General features: G+C 44.4%; 1 protein-coding gene across 3 annotated transcripts; it reads left to right on the top strand.

Annotated features, from left to right (window-relative positions):
* Window positions 1-2133: 2133 nt before the first annotated feature.
* On the top strand, window positions 2134-20573 carry LOC102506626 (carcinoembryonic antigen-related cell adhesion molecule 7-like). Of its 3 annotated transcripts, none has more exons than XM_032485978.1 (8): window positions 2135-2329; window positions 6345-6704; window positions 10352-10630; window positions 11490-11768; window positions 16039-16168; window positions 16890-16942; window positions 17620-17651; window positions 18663-20573. In XM_032485978.1, exons 1-8 carry the CDS (start codon window positions 2245-2247, stop codon window positions 18780-18782), a joined length of 1338 nt encoding a protein of 445 aa, XP_032341869.1. In that variant the 5' UTR covers window positions 2135-2244; the 3' UTR covers window positions 18783-20573. The 3 variants fall into 3 exon arrangements, with proteins under 3 accessions (XP_032341870.1, XP_032341869.1, XP_032341868.1); XM_032485977.1 differs by having other exon boundaries at window positions 16842-16942; XM_032485979.1 differs by lacking the exon at window positions 16890-16942 and having other exon boundaries at window positions 2134-2329.
* The last annotated feature ends 310 nt before the right edge of the window (window positions 20574-20883 follow it).

The following is a 20883-nucleotide window of genomic DNA, read 5'->3' as shown; positions in this document are numbered from 1 at the left end:
CAATCTCAGCTTCAACCTCCTTCCCTCACGGGGATCAGGGGTTAGAAAAAATGGGAGAGACTGGTGAGGCCCAGAGACTGTGAGGGGGCAGCAATCACAGGGATAACTGCCTAGACTGGAAGCAGGTGAGGCCACTGGCTGAGGATATCCACAGAGGCCCAGGGGGAAGGCAGTACAGGAAAGAAACCCCAGGAATGCAGAAGGCAAAGGCAGAGGGTCACAGGCACTGTGGGAGTTCCATTTAGGCCCTGTGTGGAACTGTGTGTGTGAAGCCATCTCAGGCCCAGGGGCTTCTCCCTTCACAGCTGATATGGGCAGAGAGCACCAAAAACAACCCTGGATAAAAGTGGACTTAATCCTTGAGAGTTCAGCCATGAGGCATAGGGCACACATGAAACATGAGGCCCAGGTCTTGGTGAACAAGAGGGAACCAGCTCCCATCTCACCTTACCCAGGAACACTGAGGTATAGCCCTGTCTGTCCCAGAATCAGACTTTCTGTTCTGGACACTAGGCCCTGGGAGCGAGAGGGGAAGTTGATTGTCCATCTTCTCCCTCTGCTCCCCTTACAGACCTTCCCCTCCAGACGTGTCCAGTGCCCTGCTCCTCCCTCTTCTCCCCATAAACCCACCACCCACCACTCCAGTCACATATAACACTGCCACCCAGGGTCACACATAGTGTAACTTACTAGAGACAAACACAAACTAGTATACATTCCTGGAAGTCTGAGTTTGGTGACATCATATTAAGGAAGGGGGTTGGAGTTCTTGGAGTAACAGAGACTGTGACTCACAGAGCTGGAACATGATGGAGCATTAACATGATAGGGGAAGTAAAATGTCTACAGCTTGATGTTGAATAAACATACAGAGCAGCTTGGCATGGTGATTGCTGCACTTCCCTCCTTGTCCACCAGAGAGCGGCAGAGTTACTCCATAGCCTGGAGCCTCTCCATGGGCTGCAGACCTCCCCCAGCCCAGCCGAATCTGACCCTCACCAGTGTCATCTTAGTCCATAGCCCTCCTCACTTTCTAAGCTCTCCAGACTGGACTGTCAGGTCCTCTATCCAGCCAGGCGTCAGCCCACTTCACACCGTTAGGAATTACTATTCCTTCAGGTCCTGACTGTGTGGAAGCTATGGCCACACTAGACCCCCATGGAGATAGAAGGAGGGTCCTTCTCACCAGGCATCACTCACCTTGCCCCCTTTCCAGCACCTCAATCCTCTTCTGGAGTCTTCTGACAGGAACAGAACACTACCTCCCCAGAATATTTGAGAACACTGGGACGTCCCCATGTGCCCAGCTGAGGTTCTGTGTCACCAAGGGAAATAATATCTTTGTTTGGGGACCTCTAAGTGTCTGTGTGGGGCTGGCCAGACCCCAGGCCAGAATACAGCAGAAGCCAATGCTGGGATACTTGGGTCGGCCTCTCAGGGGACAGGAGCCCCTCTCAGCCTTGCTAGTATAAGTGTGTTCCACAGCCCAGTAGGATCAGCACCAACTGCAAGACTGTTAGATACAGACTCTTGGGTCCACTCCACACCTGCTGAACCAGAATCTGTATTTTAACAGGATCTTTAGACCCTCTGTGTGCAGAGGAGAGCGAAAGAGGCCTCAGCCCATATTACAGGGTCTCAGCCTGGCTGGGCATACACATTACCTGGGCAGCTACTGAAACAGCATTTCTAAGGTGTCACCTGGGCATTTACACTCCTTATAAAGTTCCAGAGTGATTCCAATGCACAGTGTGGGTGATATCCTGTGATAAGTGCTCCTGATGTAGCCCCAGGGCTCCTTCTCAGAAGGGAAAAGCCAGAAGGAGAAGAGGGGACTGTGGCAGGGAGGCTGACGATGCACCACAACTGGAAACTGTGGGAAATGCCCAGGACACTGAACCCCAGGACTGTGCTCCCCCAACGAATGGCAAATTGTGTGTATGTGTGTGTGGGTTTCTAGGGTGAGAAGTCAAGCTGAAAAAGGCAGAAACAGCAGCGGTTCAAAGGGAATGAAATATAAACAGCAAGGGACAAGAAAAGAAGGGACAAGGGAGGCAGGACTGAGAGGGGAGAGAGAAGGAGTGTCCTGGGCGCAGACCCCGCCCCCAGCCCACATGACCCATGATGTACTCCTGCCCCAGGAGGAGGCCCAGCACAGAGAGGGGAAGGACAGCAGAGCTCACACATCAGACAGCAGTGCTTGTGGGTGTTTCTGGAGTGGAAACTCTTCTCACAGAGGCAGGGATGAAGCAGACTGAAGACACCATGGAGCCCTCCTCAGCCCCTGCCCACAGAGGGCACGTCCTCTGGCAGAGGGTCCTGCTGGCAGGTGAGAGGGGACAGTTTGCAGGGAGTGGGCAGAGATGGGAGAACAGAGTCTGGCTGGGGTCTCCTGGGGAGACAGGGCTCTGAGAGGGGACAGAGGGCTTCTGTTTGGATCTCAGGGGAGCAGGGTAGGATGGAGGGAGGGAGCTCGGCAACAGGAAAATCTCGATGAACTAAAATTGGTAGAGGGCAGGAAAACCTAAATTACTGTATGTTTTACAAGTTACTGAGCTTCATCACTGAGCAATGGTTTTTGAAAACTGATGACAATAACAGTTTATATCAGGAGGTCACACTCCAGGGAAAAACAAAACCAGGAAACTAAACATTGTCCTTACTTACCACCCTTAGAAACTGACAAATAAACACCAGGATGTGGAGAGTCCCAGGAAAACGCATTCATTCATCCACAGGTGTTGCAGTTTGTTCCAGGCACTGGGTTACAACCAAGATCAGACAAGTCCCTGCCCAAAGATCTCACGTTCTGTGAGAAGGAAGACAGACAAGCAAAGAGATCTAGAATGTGCTGTCAGGTGCTGACAAGTGTCATGAAGGAAAAAGAGCGGGGAAAGGTCAGAAAGTGAAGGCAGAGGGTCTTTAGAGCAGGTAGTCAGGGAGAGCATCTCCTAACCCACTCCCTGAGGGTGAGCAGGCGTGTGAGAGCAGAGAGGAAGTGAGCCAAGCAGGCACCTGGGGAAACAGAGGAAATAACAAGATCAGAGTGGCTGAAGTAATGGGGGTCACACTGCTGAACTTGAACCAGTAGGAGACACACACACACACACACACACACACACACACACACACACTATATTTTTATTTTTATTTTTACTTTATTAGTAGACTTTCTTTTTTTAGAGCAGTTTCAGGTTCACAGCAGAATTGAGCAGAAAACACAGAGAGTTCGCATATAGCCCTCCCCACCCACACATATATACTCCCCTACCCTCAACATCCCTCATCAGTGTGACATATTTGGTACAATTGATGAACCACAGAGACACATTATTATCAACCAAAGTCTACAGTTTACATTACGGTTCACTCTTGATGTTGTACATTCTGTGGGTTTTGACAAATGTATAATGACATGCAGCCACCACTATAGTATCATACAGAGTAATTTCATTGCCCTAAAAATCCCTTGTGCTCCATCTATTTATTCCTCCCTCCCTCCTTCTCCCCAAACCCCTGGAAATCATGATCTTTTTATTGTTTCTATAGCTGTGCCTTTTCCAGAATGTCATTAGGTTGGAATCGTACAGTTTGTAGCCTTTTCAGACTGGCTTCTTTCATTTAGTAATATGCCTTTTATGTTTCTTACATGTCTTTCATGGCTTGATAGTTAATTTCTTCTTTTTTTTTACTGCACATGTATTTTTTAATTTACATATATGTACTATTCATTGTTTCTAAGAACGTTTAGAGCTTTAGCTTTTTAAATTAACATAGTTATCAAAGGAATAAAGCCAACCACAAGATAAGAATTAATTCAAAAAGATATGTACACCCTGCTATTAACAGCAACATTATTTATAATTGCCAAGATATGGAAGCATCCTAAGTGCACATAAATAGTTGAACAGACAATGAAGATGCAGCATACATATATATGTGATGGAATACAGCTCACCCATAAGAAAGAAGGATATTTTGCCCTTTGCGGCCCTTCATTCACTTTTTTTTTTACTTCAAAAACCAGAATTTTATAACCAGTATAATCATTTCCATTACATCAAAAACAACAAAATAACTAGAACTTAACCAAGGAGGTTACCTATACTCTGAAAACCAAAATGACACACAGAAATGGAAAGATTTCTTATGCTCTTGGGTTGGAAGAATCAGTATTATCAAAATGGCCACACTACCCAAAGCAATCCACAGATCCAATGCAACCCCTGTCAAAATACTTAAGACATTCCTCACAGAACTAGAACAAACAATTCCAAAATTTATAAGGAACCACAAAAGACCCTGAACAGCCAAAGCAATCTTTTGTAGGTCTTTTTTCGCTCCCTTTCTTCTTTTTGTTCTCTTTTCTTATGGTTTGATGACTAGAGGAGGTTCTTTAACATTTGTTGTAAAGCTGGTTTGGTGGTGCTGAAATCTTTTAGCTTTTGTTTATCTGTGAAGCTTTTCATTTCTCCATCAAGTCTGAACAAGAGCCTTGCTAGATAGAGTATTCTTGGTTGTAAGTTTTCCTCTTTTATCACTTTAAATATAGCGTGCCACTCCCTTCTGGCCTGTAGAGTTTCTGCTGAAAAATCAGCTGATAACTTTATGGGAATTCCCTTGTATGTTATTTGTTGCTTTTCTCTTGCTAATTTTAATATTTTCTCCTTATTCTTAATTTTTGTCAATTTGATGACTATGTGCCTTGGTGTGTTCCTCTTTGGGTTGATCCTGTGTGGTACTCTCTGCGCCTCCTGGACTTGGGTGACTGTTTCCTTTCCCAAGTTGGGGAAGTCCTCAGTGATTATCTCTCCAAAAATTGTCTCAGGTCCTTTCTCTCTCTCTTCTCTTTCTGGGACCCCCTATAATGTGAATATTAGTGTGCTTCATGTTGTCCCAGAGTTCTCTTAAACTATCCTCATTTCTTTTCATTCTTCTTTCTTTTTTCTGTTCTGCAGCAGTGATTTCCACTAATCTGTCTTCTAGATCACTGATCTGTTCTTTTGCCTCATTTAGTCTATTCTTGGTTCCTTCCAGTGTGTTATTCAATTCAGTGATTTTATTCTTCAACTCTGTTTGGGTATTCTTTATATTTTCCAAATCTTTGCTAAAAACTTCACTCTGTGCATCTATACTCTTCTTGAGTTCTCTGAACATCTTTGCCATCATTACTTTAAACTCTTTCTCAGATAAATTGCCTATCTCCTCATCACTTATTTCTTCTTCTGGTATTTTATCCTGTACCTTGGCCTGGAAGATATTCCTTTGCCACCTCATATTGTCTATCTTTCTGTGTGTTTGTGGATTCCTTCCACAGGCTTTGGGATTGTTGTTTTCTTATTTCTAGTATCTGCTCCTGGTGGATGAGGCTGGACTAAAGGCTTATGCAGGTTTCCTGGCAGGCAGAGCCAGTGCCTGTGCACTGCTGGCTGAAGCTTGGTCCTGGACCTCTGGTGGGTAGGGCAGTGTCTAGAGGCCTTTGTGGCTCAGGAAGTCTGCAGATGTTTCCACCCTGTATGTTGTTTGGCCTGAGGCTTCCCTACAGGCTGTTGGGTGGGGCTAGGTCTTGGTGCTAATGATCCAATCAAAATGTCAGCCTCCAGGAAAGCTCCTGTAGATGAACATTCTCAGAATGCCCGCCAACAGCTTTTATGTCCCCTGGGTGAGCCACAGCTGTCCCCCATGTCCCCAGGAGACCCTCCAAATCCAGCAGGCAGGCCTGGCCCAGGTTCCTATGAAATCACTGCATCTGCCCTTGGACCTGGCACACGCGAGTTTCCATGTAGGCTTCCCAAGCAAATGGAGTCTCCGTTTCCTCCAGTCCCGTGGAGCTCCCAGAGCCAAGCCCTGCTGGCCTTCAAAACCAGATGTCCTGAGGTCTCTTTCTCTTCCAAATGCCAGAACCCGGGCTGGGGACCCTGACATGGGGCTTAGAGCTCTCACTTCTGTGGGAGGGCCTCTGTGACTTAACTATTCTTTAGCTTGTGGGTCACCCACCCGGGGGGTATGAGGCCCAATTATAATCGCAAGCACACCCCTCCTACAGTCTTGCTGTGGTTCCCTCTGAATGTTTCCAGTTGCAGAAGATCTTTTTTGCTAGGTTCTAGTATTTTTTTTTTTTTTATGATTGTTTTGCATTCAGTTGTGGTTTCATTGTAGTCGTGAGGAGAGGCAAGCTCATGGTCCTCCTACCACTCAGCCATCTTGACCGTAAATCCACACACACACTATAAAAATAGACCAAGGCTGAGGGATGAAGAGACCTGCTCTGGACCCAGGGCTCCATTTTTCCATCCCAAAATATAGGTGAGATTATGAATTACTTTCTCTCCCTTCCCTTCTAGTCTCACTCTTAACCTTCTGGAACCTGCCCACTACTACCCAACTCACTATTGAATCAATGCCCATCAACGCTGCAGAAGGGACGGATGTTCTTCTACTTGTCTACAATGTGACAGAGAATATTCTAGGCTATGGCTGGTTCAGAGGACAAAAAGTAGAAAACAGCCAACAAATTGCATCATATGTAGTAAGCTCTCAGGTAAATGTACCAGGGCCTGCATACAGCGGCCGAGAGACAATATACGCCAATGGGTCTCTGCTGTTCCAGAATGTCTTTCAGAACGACACAGGATACTACACTATAATTGTTACAACGGATAAGTTTGGCTCTGAAGCAGCATCTGGACAACTCCAAGTATTCCGTGAGTGATTCCTCTCTGACCTCTGGGTGCAGGGTGGTGTGATGTCACACAGGACCAACAGGCCTGCACTGTGGCTCCATCCCCCTCTGCATAACTCCCATGTTGGGGTTTTGGGCATTTAACATAGGACACACACAGTGGAGACAAATTTCAAAAGATTAGAATTCTTTCATGGAATCTAGGACCCTGCAGAAACCCTGTGCAGAAAGAAGGACCAATCTGATAGAGGAACTTAGCAGAGGGAGATCAGTTTCAGTCCTGGACCCTTCACTGTGACCATGGTCCTGAGAAAGACTCTGTAGAACTCGGTCAGGACCTGGCCTGAGGACCCCTGGGATCCTCACAGAGAAGATCAGCCCCAGGAAGCCCCTCCCCAGGCCCTGTCCCAGGGCTCCTGATTCCAAAGACCCTCAAGCACCTGTGTCACTGTTGGGTTTTGGCCTCTTGGGAAGGGCTAATTGGGAGCAATGATTTCCCAGCTGCCTCAGTCACGAGGCTTCTGAGCTGGGGCTGAACCCCAAGAGCCACATCTGAGCAGAGGTGGACCCTGGTCCTTCATCTGAGACTCAGCATGGAAAGCAAGATGGGTTAGGTCTCCAATTAGCCAACCACCTTGAGGACTGAGGAGACTCCAGAGGAAGGTCAGCATCCCAGGGAGGAACAGAGGAGAGAAGATGCTCCTGGCAGCTCCTCACCCACCAGGCTGCAGCCCAGGGAGCCCTCTCCTATGGATGCAAACAATGGTAGATGCAGTTTTTTGGTCAGCTCCTCTATGCCCAGCTTATGTCAGTTAATTATGAATTATTTAAAGTTAACATTCAGACAACATGGCAAGGCTGAGACCATTTACCACTTATCCTATTCTACAGGCAAGAAACTGAGTTACAGGGGGATACAGTCACTGAATCAGAGTCACACAGACATGACTAGCCAATCAGAGTCATGCCTAGATCACAGCCCCAGCCTCTCCTCAACCCCAGGAGCCTTACCGAACATCTATGGACCCAGAAGCCAGCTGTTGGTCCAGATCATTTCTACCTGGACATCCCCAGCTCAGAAGGAGATGCTGGTGTGGAAAGTGAAAGGAAATGGAAAATTAGTTACTTATACCAACAATCAGAGTCAGTGACAGGAGAGTCCAGGCCTGCCCCTGTCAGGCAGCTAATGCATAAGCTCCTTGTCCGGGATTAGAAATCAAACGTTTATTTCCTAATATGCTGGGTGTCATTCTCACTGGAGTAAAATGGAAAGGACTTGGTTTCCTCAATCCCCAGTCTACACCTGCAACCAGCACAGGGCCCGACAGATAAGAAACTCTCAATCTCTCTGTGATGAAGGAAGGATGGAATAAATAAGAATGAATGAATGATCTATAATCTCTTCAGACACTGGAATCTGCATGCAGAGTCCTAGGAGGTTTTGGCCACACCTGTTCCTGTCTCTTCAGGGATGGGACCCATATTCCATCCTCTGACCACCTGCCCCTAAAGCAGGCTGGGAGCCAAGTCTCACGATGACTGTGAGGCTGCTTGGCCATGGGAGGGTTGCCAGGGTGACATGGGTCCTGCTTTAGGCAGCTGTGGGACTCTTGGATCTTTGAATCTTTGAAATCACTTGTAACCTCCACTTTGAAGTCACTCGTAAATGGACATTTCTCGCTCTCTCTGCTCCTTCCGTGTCTCTCATCTTCCTCCTCCTTCATTCCAGCTGGGACTGGTTCTGCTCTGAAAAGAGCCCCCACCCTTAAGCCCTCCACAAATACTCCCGCAAACGGCTGACTGCCCTGCTCCCGTCCTGCTAACGCCTGTGGCCAGGCCCACTCTCCCGGGCAATAGTAAAGGACACAGGAAATCAGTGGGAGCAGCAGCCTCTGTGAGGCTCCAACCTGAGCCAGTTTCCCCAGGTCACCAGGAGAATGAACTTCTGCTTTGCCCTGGTCCAGGGCTCTTTCCCTCCATGACACCAACAAGTGGGACATGTCACTTGAGAGTGATATGCCACCCCTCCATCTACTCTCTACATGACTCAACCAGGGAGTCAAAGGCAGAAGGACAGGTCTGCAGTGGCTCACGGGCTCACTTCACCTCTTTGACTTGTGACTCACATCCTCACCCTGGTGTGAGGCTCCCATTCCTCCCAGTGGTTCTCGAGACTTCCTGGGGGGCAGGGAGGGGAGGTGGCTGACAGATGCTGTGCCTATTCCATTGTCTGTGTGTCCTTGTGATGGCACCTTTATCATAGGAAGGGATGCTCTCCGACAATGAGATGCCTGAGCCACTGTCCTTTCACTTAGCCTCTGCCCAATTCGGACAAGTTTGATCAAATTCTAGTTTCTTGAGGCAAAAAGAAAAGAAAGCATGCCACATGCCTTTGTTGCTCTCCTCCCATTTACCTGATCGTCCATAGAAATTGGTGATAGGGACCTCTTCTCCTAAATTTATCAACATGATACATATCATTTCTAGTAATTTAGATCATTCCTTCCTTTATAAAACAGAGACTCAGACTTCTCCTGATCAATTCTGCAGTTTAACAGGACTCACGTATCTCTACCCAGGTAGTTCCTGATCAAACCACTATGGCAGCTTCCTTTGATCATAATGTGATCCTGGTTGGACTGCAGAACTTGGTCTAAGACCTTACAGAGGTATTCCTCAGAAACTGGTCTTAGATCTTTGGGGCATTAATAATGATTTTCACATATTCTTTCAGAATTTAACTTCTACTCAGATTTCTATCTCATAATTGCCAAAAACAGATGGTCGATGAGGCCTAAATTTTCTGCAAGTTCATGATTCCTCACTTTCCACAACTCACCCTGTCTGTATTTGCTACTGTCTAAGAGTATTCAGGAAAGATTGACACGGTCCTTACCTGCCCTCAATAATGGGAGAAGAGACATTAAAGACCAAGGGCAGAGATTCTGGTTCTGCTGCCAAAGACAATCAGCTCCTGCCTGTCCCTCTCCTTCTTTTCTAATCATTAACTGGACTTGTCTACCCTTTATGGGCTCACTGTCTCATCAGTCATCTTTAACACCTGGACAGAACTGCCCCACCTCATGGCCCTGCAGACTGAATACTGAACTGAACACCAGGCTTGCTTCTGGTCTTCCTGTGTATTATTTCTGCTTAAACACCCAGTTCCAAACACCCATGCTGCTTGGTCTTCTCAAGGTTTAAGGACCATGAGATGGTCCATCATTACCCATCTCCAGGGTACCTTGGAAATCGAGGCCTCAGTGAAAACACATCTCCACCAGGCAGTGTAGGTCTGTGCAGCTTGAAGGTACTCGGAACCCACATGTTCCAGGTGAGCACCCCAAGGTCAGTCAGGCAGTCACCAAGTCAGTGAAAAACCAGGAGAGGAAACAGTGACCTCGACCCCCAGGCTTATGTTATGGCTATGAAACGCTGATACTTAATTGACACTTGAGGAAGTCTGTGCTTCCTCCCGGACATAGAGCAGGTGGCCGTATGTTCAGTGAGCTCAGAGTTTCATGCATTTGTCTTGTGATACACAGACCTGCCTTATTCTTTAAGGACTCAGCTTTGCTTAGAGGTTAAGAAATGACGACTCTGATTGAAGATGCTTTTGGAGGAATCAAAGGTATAAAACAGGCAATGTTCTCTCTCTTATCTTCACAGCAAAGTTACCCACACCCATCATCACCAGCAACAACTCGAACCCCCTGGAGCACGAGGACACGGTAGTGTTAACATGTGAACCTGAGACTCAGAACACCACCTACAAGTGGTGGATCAACAATCAGAGCCTCCCTGACAGCGCCAGGCTGGAACTGTCCAAGGACAACAGAACTCTCACTTTACTCCATGTCACAAGGAATGACACTGGACCTTATGTGTGTGAAACCCAGAACCCAGTGAGTGCCGGCCGCAGTGACCCATTCACCCTGAATATCCTCTGTGAGTAATCTCTGTTCCTATGCGGCCCAGGTAGCCTGCCTAAATCTACACAGCCAGAGGCCAGGCCACACCCACTCCTCTCAGGTCCAAGTACATGGACCCTCACCCATAGATACCAGGCTGGCCATGACTTCCTGGCCCAGGCAAATCTGGGCAGGCCTAGCCTTGAGCCAAGACTGGGAGGGAACAGCTGCTCCTGTCTTGAGAGGCTCAGGATCACCATCCTGTGATGGGAGAATCAGGTTAATGTCTCAGACTTAGGATGAATGAAAATGAGGGGATTCTAAAAACAAGATTGTTCCTGGATCAGAGGGATATTATAACCCTTCTATAGGCCAGGAGACTGGGTTGGGCCACCTTAATTCCCTAGTAAATTATTTAACAAGAAATTAAATTCCTCTCCTACTTTATGGAAAGTTCCCTTGGCCCAGAGATGCACAGAGCTGGCAAGCCTGCCTTCCCCAACATACATGGAAGTGTATATAGGGAAGGGGAATGGAATTTTTTTAAAGTCAAGAAAATTCTGGGAAAAAGGTCAATGAAAGTTAATGAAAAACTCCACTTGATAAGGAGGATGCTAGACATATGGGCTGAGAAGCGGTTCCTGGTACTGATACCACAGAGATGTCCATGGAGACTGGCCAGGGGCCATCCTGGGGTGTCTGGGTTTCAGAGAGGAAGAGCAGTCTCCTCCTCACAGATTATCACTGAAGAGAGACCCACGACCTTGCTCACAGGGTCAGGGCCATCCTCTGGGTCACCTCCACAGAATTCACTGGACCCCAGGAGTGGCTGAGATCTCTGAGGAAGGAGTGCGGCCCCAGGCCCCAGACCAGTCACCTCCTCTGTTTCTTCGCAGACCCAGTGGCACAGCCCTCCATCCAAGCCAGCAACACCAATGTCACAGAATATGAGGATACCGTGTTCCTGACCTGTCTTACAAATGACACTGGGATCTCCATCTCCTGGCTCTTCAATGGCCAGAGTCTATTGCTCACAGAGAGGATGAAGCTGTCCCAGGGCAACAGCACCCTCACCATACACCCTGTCAGGAGGGAGGATGCCGGGAATTATCAGTGCCAGGTCTCCAACCTGGGCTATTCCAGCAAGAGTGACGTCCTCAGCCTGGAAGTGAAATGTGAGTGACCACTTGCCCCGTGCTGCATCTTCCTGGGAGGACTACCCTACCAGTGGGTGCAAATTAGATACAGGTCACAGGGCGAAGAATATCAAATAAGAGACCATTGTAGTAAACAGAATGGCAAAATGGGTAAGAGCTCAGTCTCTAAATCAGATATACTTAATTTCTTATCCTGCATTTGGCATTTTAGTGTGATCTTTCACAAGATTCCTCCTTTTTTCCTGTTACCATTTTTAATGTGGTAAAATATACATAAAATATAATTTTAATGATTTTAAGAGTATAGCTCAGCAGCATTAGGTATATTCATACTGTTGTGCACTCATTAACTCAATCCACCCAGAACTTTTTCACCTTACCATACTAAAACTCTGTACCTGTTGAACAATAACTCCCCACCTCCCCCACCCCAAACCCTGGCAATCACCATTCTATTTTCTTTGTCTCTGTGAATTTGACTATTTTAGTTATTTTGTATAAGTGAAATCATACAATAACTGTCCTTTGGGGTCTAATTTATTTCACTTAGCATTATGTCTTCAAGGTGCCATCCATGTTATAGCGTACCAGAATTTCATTTCCTTTAAAAGCTGAATTATATTTCCTTGTGTGTGTGTATATATATATATATACCATATTTTGTTCATCATTCATAGGTTGATTGCTTTTAGATTATTTCCACCTTTTGGCTACTGTGACAACACTGCTTAAACATGGGTGTACAAACATCTGTTCAATCTTTTGAGCACATACCTAGAAGTAGTAGAATTGCCAGATCAAATGTCAATCCTTTGTTCAACTCTTTGATGAACTCCCATATCACTTTCCATGATGGTTGCACCATTTACATTCCCACCAGCAGTGCACAAGGTTCCAATTTTTCCACATCCTTGCAAACATTTGTTGTTTTCTGGTTTTTCTTTTTTTAATAGCCATCCTAAACGGTGTAAGGTGATATCTTAGTGGTTTATATTTGCATTCCTCTAATGATTAGTGATGTTGAGTGTCTTTTCATATGCTTATTGGCCATTTGTATATCTCTTGTGAAGAAATGTCTCTTCAGTTCCTCTGCCCATTTTTAAATTGTGTTGTTGTTGTACTGTAATAGTTCTTTACATATTACAGATATTAAGCCCTTATCAGGTATATGTTTTACAAATACTTTCTCCCATTCTATGGGTTGCTTTTTCACTTTGTTGATAGTATCCTTTGATGCACAAAACTTTTTAATTTTGATGAAGTCCAATTTATCAATTTTTTTCTTTGTTGCCTGTGCTTTTGGTTTCCTATCCAAGAAAATACTGCCAAATCCAAAGTAATGACGCTGTCACTCTCTGTTTTTCTTCTAGTTTTATCTCTAACATTTAGGTCTTTGAGTCATTGTGAGTTAATTTTTTGTTTGTTTTTGTATATGGTGTTAGGTAAAGGCTCAGCTTCATTCTTTCATATAAATGTCCAGTTTTCCCAGTTCCACTTGTTGAAAAGACTCTCTTTTCCTCATATAATGGTCTTCACACCCTCATCAGTGTCATCTGACTATATATGCAAGGGTTTATTTCTGCCCTTTCTATTCCATTGTTGTGTATGTCTGTTTTTATGTTAGTACCACACTTTTGATTAGCTTTGCAGCAAATTCTGAAATCAGGAAGTGTGAGTCCTCCCACTCTTCTTTTTTCTACGTTGTTTTGGCTATTGGGGGACTCCTAAAATTCCATATGAATTTTAGGGTTGATTTTCTATTTCAGAAAAAAAAAAAGCCATTGGGGAATTTTGACAGAGATTGCAATGAATCTTAGATCACTTTGGATAGTACTGTCATCTTAATAATATTAAGTCTTCCCATCCATGGGCATGGAATGGCTTCCCATTTATTTATGTCTTCTTTAATTTCTTTCAGTAGTGTTTGTTTATAGTTTTTCAGTGTATAGATCTTCTACCTCTCTGGCTAATTCCTAAGTAGTTCATTCTTTTTGATATTATTGTAAATAAAATTTTCCTGATTTCCTTTCTGAATGTTTCATTGTTTACATATAGAAACAACTAAATTTTACATGTTGATTTAGTATCCTGCAGCTTTGCTAAATTAGTTTATTAGTTTTAACAGTTTTGTGGGGAATCTTTAGGGTTTCCTGTACATAAAGTTGTGTCATCTGCAAACAGAGATCATTTTATTCTTTTCCATTTTGGATGTCTTCTATTTCTTTTTCTTGCCCAGGTGCTCTGGGTAGTACATCCAATACTATTTTGAATAGAAGTGGGAAAAGCAGGCATTGTTGTCTTGTTCCTGATCTTACAGGAAAAACTTTCAGTCTTTCACCATTGAGGATGATGGTTAGCTGTGGGTTTTCTATATGTGGCCTTTATCATATTGAGGTGGTTTCTTTCCTTCTTTCCTTGTTTGAGTGTTTTTATCATAAAAGAATGCTGAATTTTGTCAAATGTTTTTATTGATTTAAACTCTTTATATGTTCATATTTTCTATTTCTTTGTGACTGCATTTTTGTAGCTTTTGTTTCTAGGAATTTGTCCATTTCATAGAAGTTATCCAATTTGCTGGCATATGATTATTCATAGTACTCTTATACTTCTACTATTTTTGTAGAATTGGTACTAATGTTCCCATTTTCATTTCTGATTTTAGTAATTTGAATCTTCTCTTTTCTTCTTAGTCAACCTAGTTAAATATTTGTCAATTTTATTAATCATTTTGAAGAACCAAATATTGGTTTTATTGATTTCCTCTACTGATTTTTCCATTGTCTAATTGATTTATCTCCATTCTAATCATTATTATTTCCTTCCTTCTGGATTTGGGTTTAGTTTCTTTTTTAACTCATCCCTTAAATTGTAAATTTAGATTTTTGATTTGATCTCTTCTTTCTTAATGTAAGTATTTACAATTATAAATTCTTGCCCAAGAGTCTTAACTTCTCCAAGGCTCAGATTCCTCAACAGAAAACTGCAATAAGAGTACGTGTTTCATGGTATTGTTTCACAGATTTACTGTAATATCCAATTAAACCCTTAGCAAATACACACACAGAGGAAATTTTCCATAAATGTTAGCTGCTGTTATTGCTACTATTATCATTAGGCTCTATAAAATCAGGGACTCCTACCTCTAAGGCCCCCTCTTATTAGCCATTTGACTTTGGGTTTTTCACCAATGCAAGCCTGTTTTTTCATCTGTAAAATGGAGATAGTGTCTATCTGACAGGGTTATTATATGAATTAAATGAGATATATGGGAAATATGTAGCACAGAGCCTGGCACATAGTAAGTACCTCTTAACAGTAGCAACTCCAGCATTAATTTTCATCTTGAGTAGAATGGTGAGGCCAAACAAAATTAAAAAGAAGAAACAGAGGCAAAAGGTATTATATATATTTGGGAAGGAAGGCATAACACAAATGACCAGTGGGACATGTTACTGACTAACTATGGGAAAGAAAAAAAGGAGTTGAGTGCAGCGTTTCATATCTAGTATGTTAGTTTTCATCCCACGAGATGCAGCCAAGATAGGATTAGACATCAAGACATTCATTTCCGAAAATGCATGTGAAGGAAAGCGGGGCAGGAGAGGGAGGAAGCTGGCAGGGTCCTCAGACCATGATGTATATCTGACTCTTGAGAAAGAGAAAGGGAAGGAAGGAAGTTTTCGATTACAGTGCAGTTTTAGAGACTGTCTGCAAAGCTGGCGGGAAGTCCTTGAACTAGAGTCACTCATCACAGAAAAATCACTTCTCACAGAATTGGGGTTGACTTCGTATCCCTGCTGGGAGCCCGTGGGAAGGGTAGTCTCTGTGCAAAGGGGTAGTGAATTCAGAGTTCCATCAATTAAGTCCCCACCACAAGACACTTGAGAGGCACATATTCATGGATGGTGCTCAGGGAAAGATGCAGCCATGAAAAGGTAAGAAGTCATAATATACAAAAAAACAAAAAAAAACAAAAAACACAAAACAAAACAAAAAAAAAAAACGCCATCAATCCTTCTTATATTTCTAAAGGCTTCAAAAATATCTGAGTACAGAAAGGCCAGGATGGAACTGAGGCAAATCTGACCACCAACCTAGACATACAGTCAAAGAGAAAAGAACTGCAAGGATATAGTTGGCTAATCCCCTCACAGCAACCTCCCACAGAAAATTTACTCCTTGAAGAAACAAGTGGAGATTTTTTTATACTGAGAGTTGTTTCCCAGAGCACTTTCCACTGTAAAACAACATCACCTTCATTCACTGTTCTCTTTTCTCTCCATGACAGATGATTCAACACAAGGAAGTTCTTCTGGCCTCTCAGATGGTGCTATTGCCGGCATCGTGATTGGAGCCGTGGCTGGGGTAGCTCTGATAGCAGCCATGGTGTATTTTCTGTATGTCAGAAATACTGGAAGGTATGATGCCTTTCCTCTCATTCCACTTTCTCCAAGGCTAACTGCCACGCTTGGGAGAGGGAAGGAGACTTCATCTCTGTGTCTGGCCTGGATCGGCTCCTCATTCTTCCTAAAGCTCTGCTTCCCAGCACTAATTCCTGCGGGTCTCTTCTTCCCTGGTGGTCATGCTTCCCCTACCCCACTCTCTCTCGGACATGGTTATTCCCATCCCCATCTGGTTTAGAGGGGTGAGAGCCATTATGTTCTTCTGTCTCCAGTCAGGGAAGCCAAGATCCAAGAAGGAAAACTAATGAGGAAATGAAAGGAGAAGCGGGAGGAAGGGAGTCACATGCCCAGTGGACAATAGTAGCAGGAGGGGACTGGGGGATAGGACAGGAAGAGAACCTAAGAAAAGCAGACACAACCAAAGGCCTCTTAGGCAATAAATAAAGTGAGAAATAACCAGCATCTGCCTACAAAAGGGGAAAGATGTCAGGGTAGAAACAGGCTCAGAAACAGTTGTATAGGTCACCCAAAACGTGAAGGGCCAGCAAACAGGGAACAAGTAAACACTAGCAGGGATCATACATAGATTGAAGAAGGAGGGCCTGAGAGGAAAGAGTACTGACCAAGGAATAAATGAACACTGAGGAGCCCCAAGGTATCATGCTGACAGTGTCCTTCCTAATTCAAGGAGCAAAGATCCTATGCCTGGGAATAACAGCATCTGGAATTTATTTAGGGCAAGTGACCAGCATGATCTCACACAGCACAAATCCTCAGACTCCAACCACAGTAAGTAAACCCACTTACCCAGTGAGAGCTGGTATGTTCTACCATGTGCCCTGCCCTAGCAGGGAATCCTGGATTTCCAAATGATCCGTACCTTCTGAATTTTCAGAGGGTATTTCCATGTCCCAACCTTAAGTTGACATAGATCCTCGCACCCTTCCTACTGCAAAAGCTTCCCCTGAGACACAGCACCGGAAGAGAAACTCACTCCCCCTAGGCCAGGCAAGCCAGCAGGCCATGAGCTGGTCATGTTTCCAGGAGCCATTTCTTCATCCTTAATCCTACCCCCTCCGGACTCTTTTATGCATGTGGGCATCTCCTTTGGTGAGAGTTTCCCTGCCTTTGGTGCTCTGGGTGCTGTCGGCCTCAATGTCCCTCCCTGCCACTTGATCCTGTTGCTGAGAAACGCCAGGGCAAATCTCAGGCCTTGTGAACTTGAAGAAATCTTCAGAAGTGAACTGAGGCCTTCTGCCCCTCCTTGGTCTAATGCCCTGGGGTCTGGACCACAGGTTGAGGGAAGTGAATTCCTTAAGTGATCATGGGCCACCTCTATAGCCTACCCTCCCACCACCTGCCACCTCCTTTACCTGGAAGTCACAATAGCTTAGGAACACCACGTTCTGAGGATTTAAGTCAGGTCTGCATTTTCATAGGTTGGTAACTCTCTTTTGCTTCCCCAGGTCAGGGACATTCTGACAACTCACCCAGCAAGGTAAGCACAGCCAGTTTCACCAGCTCATTTTCTCATGGAAATATCTCTGTGTAGAATGGGTTATTCATGAAGACAATATAAGATCCACTCTGGGTCAAAGTTCCTCACTTCAGAACAAACAAAGAAGTATTGGTTAATTACTTCCATGGGTCTACATCACTGCAAGAATGTGGACTTGAATCCTAGCCATGACCTTGGGCAAGTAACTTAACTTCTTTGATCCTCAGTTTTGTCATCTGTAAAACTGGCATGATGCTTACCTTGAAGAGAAGGTCAAGGAATTAAATATTATAACAAATCTAAAGCAACCAGCACAATATCCAGCACAAGGAAGGCACTGGCTTATCCTCCCTCCTCTGCCTCCAATCTGACCCTGCTCTTACTGTCAAATGATAATTTCCATTCTAATGGCTCCTTTACTTTCTAATAATTCTATTGAAATGAATTTTCTCATCTTAACCTTTCAATAGAATACACATATATACTGAAAAGTGCTTAAATCTTAAGTATTTTTCAACAATGTGTAAGTTTTCGCAAGTTGCACATACCTATGTAAACAGTACCCAAATCATTAAAAAAAAATTGTCTCCCCAACACACATATACAAAACCTTCTAGTTATTTCCCTCTAAAGAATAACAACCTTCGAATGCACTAGATTAGTTTAACATGATTATATTCTTATATAAGTGAAAACCGCAGTATATCCTTACATGTGCCTGGCTTCTTTCATTCAAAATTGTTTTGTAGAGTCATTCATATTGTTGTATGCCTTTGTGGTTCATTTGTTCTCACTGCTGTATCATCGTATTCCATTGTAGAATTCCATAATCTATCTCTCCTAACGATCATTCAACAGGATGTTAGCAAGCAGAGATAATGGGTAACAAAAGCCCTCCTCCTAAGCCAAAAGTTTCAAAGTGCCGAAAGCATTTGGTGCTGAATCACAGTAGACAAGGTGAGGGCCTGGCCTGTGATGTTGACTCAATTGACCCCTGCTCCTGCCTTTCAGATTGACGAAGTTGCATATTCTTCCCTGAACTTCAATGCCCTGGAATCAAAGAAACCAACTTCAGCCTCTCCATCCTTAACAGCCTCAGAAACGGTTTATTCAGAAGTGAAAAAGAAGTGATGCAACCAGTCCTGCTCTCTGTACTGCTGACTTATTCCAAGCTCCTCCTCCCCATCCCTAGGAGATCCCTTTACCCTCAGGAAAAATGGGAGGAGTGTCTTCCCCACCCTCCCTCCCTTAACCCCCTAATGAGGCTCCTCCAGGCTGCCTGGTCACAGCCCCTTACTTCAGTTTTAAGAGATGAAAAGGTACATCCAGGAGGAGGTCTGCAGGAAACAGACTTTTGTAACTGAAATTTGGCAAAGCAGACCTTGGGAGAGGTTGCCAGAACCTCTGCCCCTCCCCTTTTCCTGACCTAGACTGCTTTTAAACTTGCCTATTCAGAACACATTTATCCCTTCCCACCTCTCCTGTCCCACTGGAGTCTAATTTCAATTTGCCATAACCTGGAGAATTATGCACTGAAACACATGTGCCAGAAAAGGAGAGAAATAGCAAAAGGAAAAGCTCCTCCTAGCTCTCTGAAGTCCAGTGTGAACCCTCCATTCACAGGAAAATACAAATATAACCAATTCTGAACTGGGAAATTCTATACCTTCATCCACTTTTAGGGTTGTCTACCTGCAGGACCAAGGCCTGAGCAACCTACTACTTAGCTAGAATAACACCTAAACCCTTTGAAAGCCTGTCTTCAGAAAACCTACCAGAGCAACTAGAAAACAACTTCTCAAAAGTCCATATGTGATTCCTGATGGAAAAAAACGCACATACTGTTTTTAATAACTTTATGGGCTGTATTCAAGAAAATGCCCTTGGAGGGAGAGGTTATCGCTTTAGAGGAAAAATCAGCTCTTAACAGAGACAGTCTGCTGAGTTTGGGGAGAGGAATCAGATAGCTACCCTTCAGAGATTATCTAAATAATGGTTAAGGAATGCACAATTTGGGGTATTGGGGTTTTTTCCCTTCCTTCTGAGACATTCCACCACTTTAATTTTTGTAACTGCTTGTTTATGTGAAAGGGGTTATGTTTACTTAATTTGCTGCATAAGCCAATCTGACTGCCTTAGGTGACAGAAGACATCAAAACCCCTCAAATCCCTCTGCCCAGGAGCTCCTCAAGGCTTTTATGTCAGGGGCTCCACATAAAAAGAAGAAGAAGCAGTTTTCTACATCAATGGCTAGAAATGGGTCTCACTCAGTTTCTAGGCATCTCAGACCAATCATCAACACCATTCTATTCCATGTTTCCACCTGTGCACATTCCATCTGTCTGCCCCACTCACCTTCTCAGGAAACCTGGGCCTCTGCTAAGGTGTGCTTGGTCCTTGAGAAGCAGGAGTGCCCTAAAGAGAACACTACCACTCATGCTGTTGGCATTGTTTACAACCTAGAAAGCAGCACTGGTGCTGATCCTCCTTAGGACATAAGGGGAGGATTATAACTCAGCCCTAGGCTTCTTGAAAGCGTCCGAAATTTGTTTTCTCCCACAGGGTCTATGAGACCCAATGTGTCAGCATAAAAAGGAAGGGCAGGAGAAGGAGAGGCACATCTACTTCCCACTCAGCCTTCTTCTGCACAGATGGAACCTCCTTGGGGCTGCTGAGAGAAGAGTTTTATTCCACATTCGTTACTTGATCTCATGCTGTGTCTAAGAGGCCCCCTCAAAGAGGGTTGGTTGGGAGCTCTCTGTACTCAGGTACCTCTTCAGGGTTTTCCATCCCTGACACTCTGTATATAACTCCCCTCATCCACCCTGTTCTGTTATTTAATTTTGCCTGGCTAAGGCTGCTTCTGAATTATTTGTAAAATTTGCTCTATATTTATAATAAAAATTATATACCAGACATCAACATGGTGCCTCACAGTTGGTACTACTTTCTACAATGTCTTCTTTACAGGCAGAAGAAGGAGAAATTGCTTAAATGGGAGTCAGAGTGAGCCTATGTCTAAGTACACAGATATTTGCTCTAGTGATCAGAGAATCGCTCAATTCATTTGCACACCTGCTAACAAAGTGAGCTGATCTGGAAGCAACAAGCCATAGCTACAACCTGCCTGAAGAAACTGCCTGTCTTCCTCTAGGAAAGAAGATGATCTCATGAGCAAATGATCTCCAGCCTCTTCCCTAGGAAGAAATCACACTTTCCACACAGAGGCTCC

Source organism: Camelus ferus, chromosome 9 (assembly GCF_009834535.1).
Source record: "Camelus ferus isolate YT-003-E chromosome 9, BCGSAC_Cfer_1.0, whole genome shotgun sequence".
In the NCBI taxonomy this organism is placed as follows: Eukaryota; Metazoa; Chordata; class Mammalia; order Artiodactyla; family Camelidae; genus Camelus; species Camelus ferus.
Note: the sequence above shows the minus strand (reverse complement) of the source record. Positions and strands in the feature narration are given on the sequence as shown.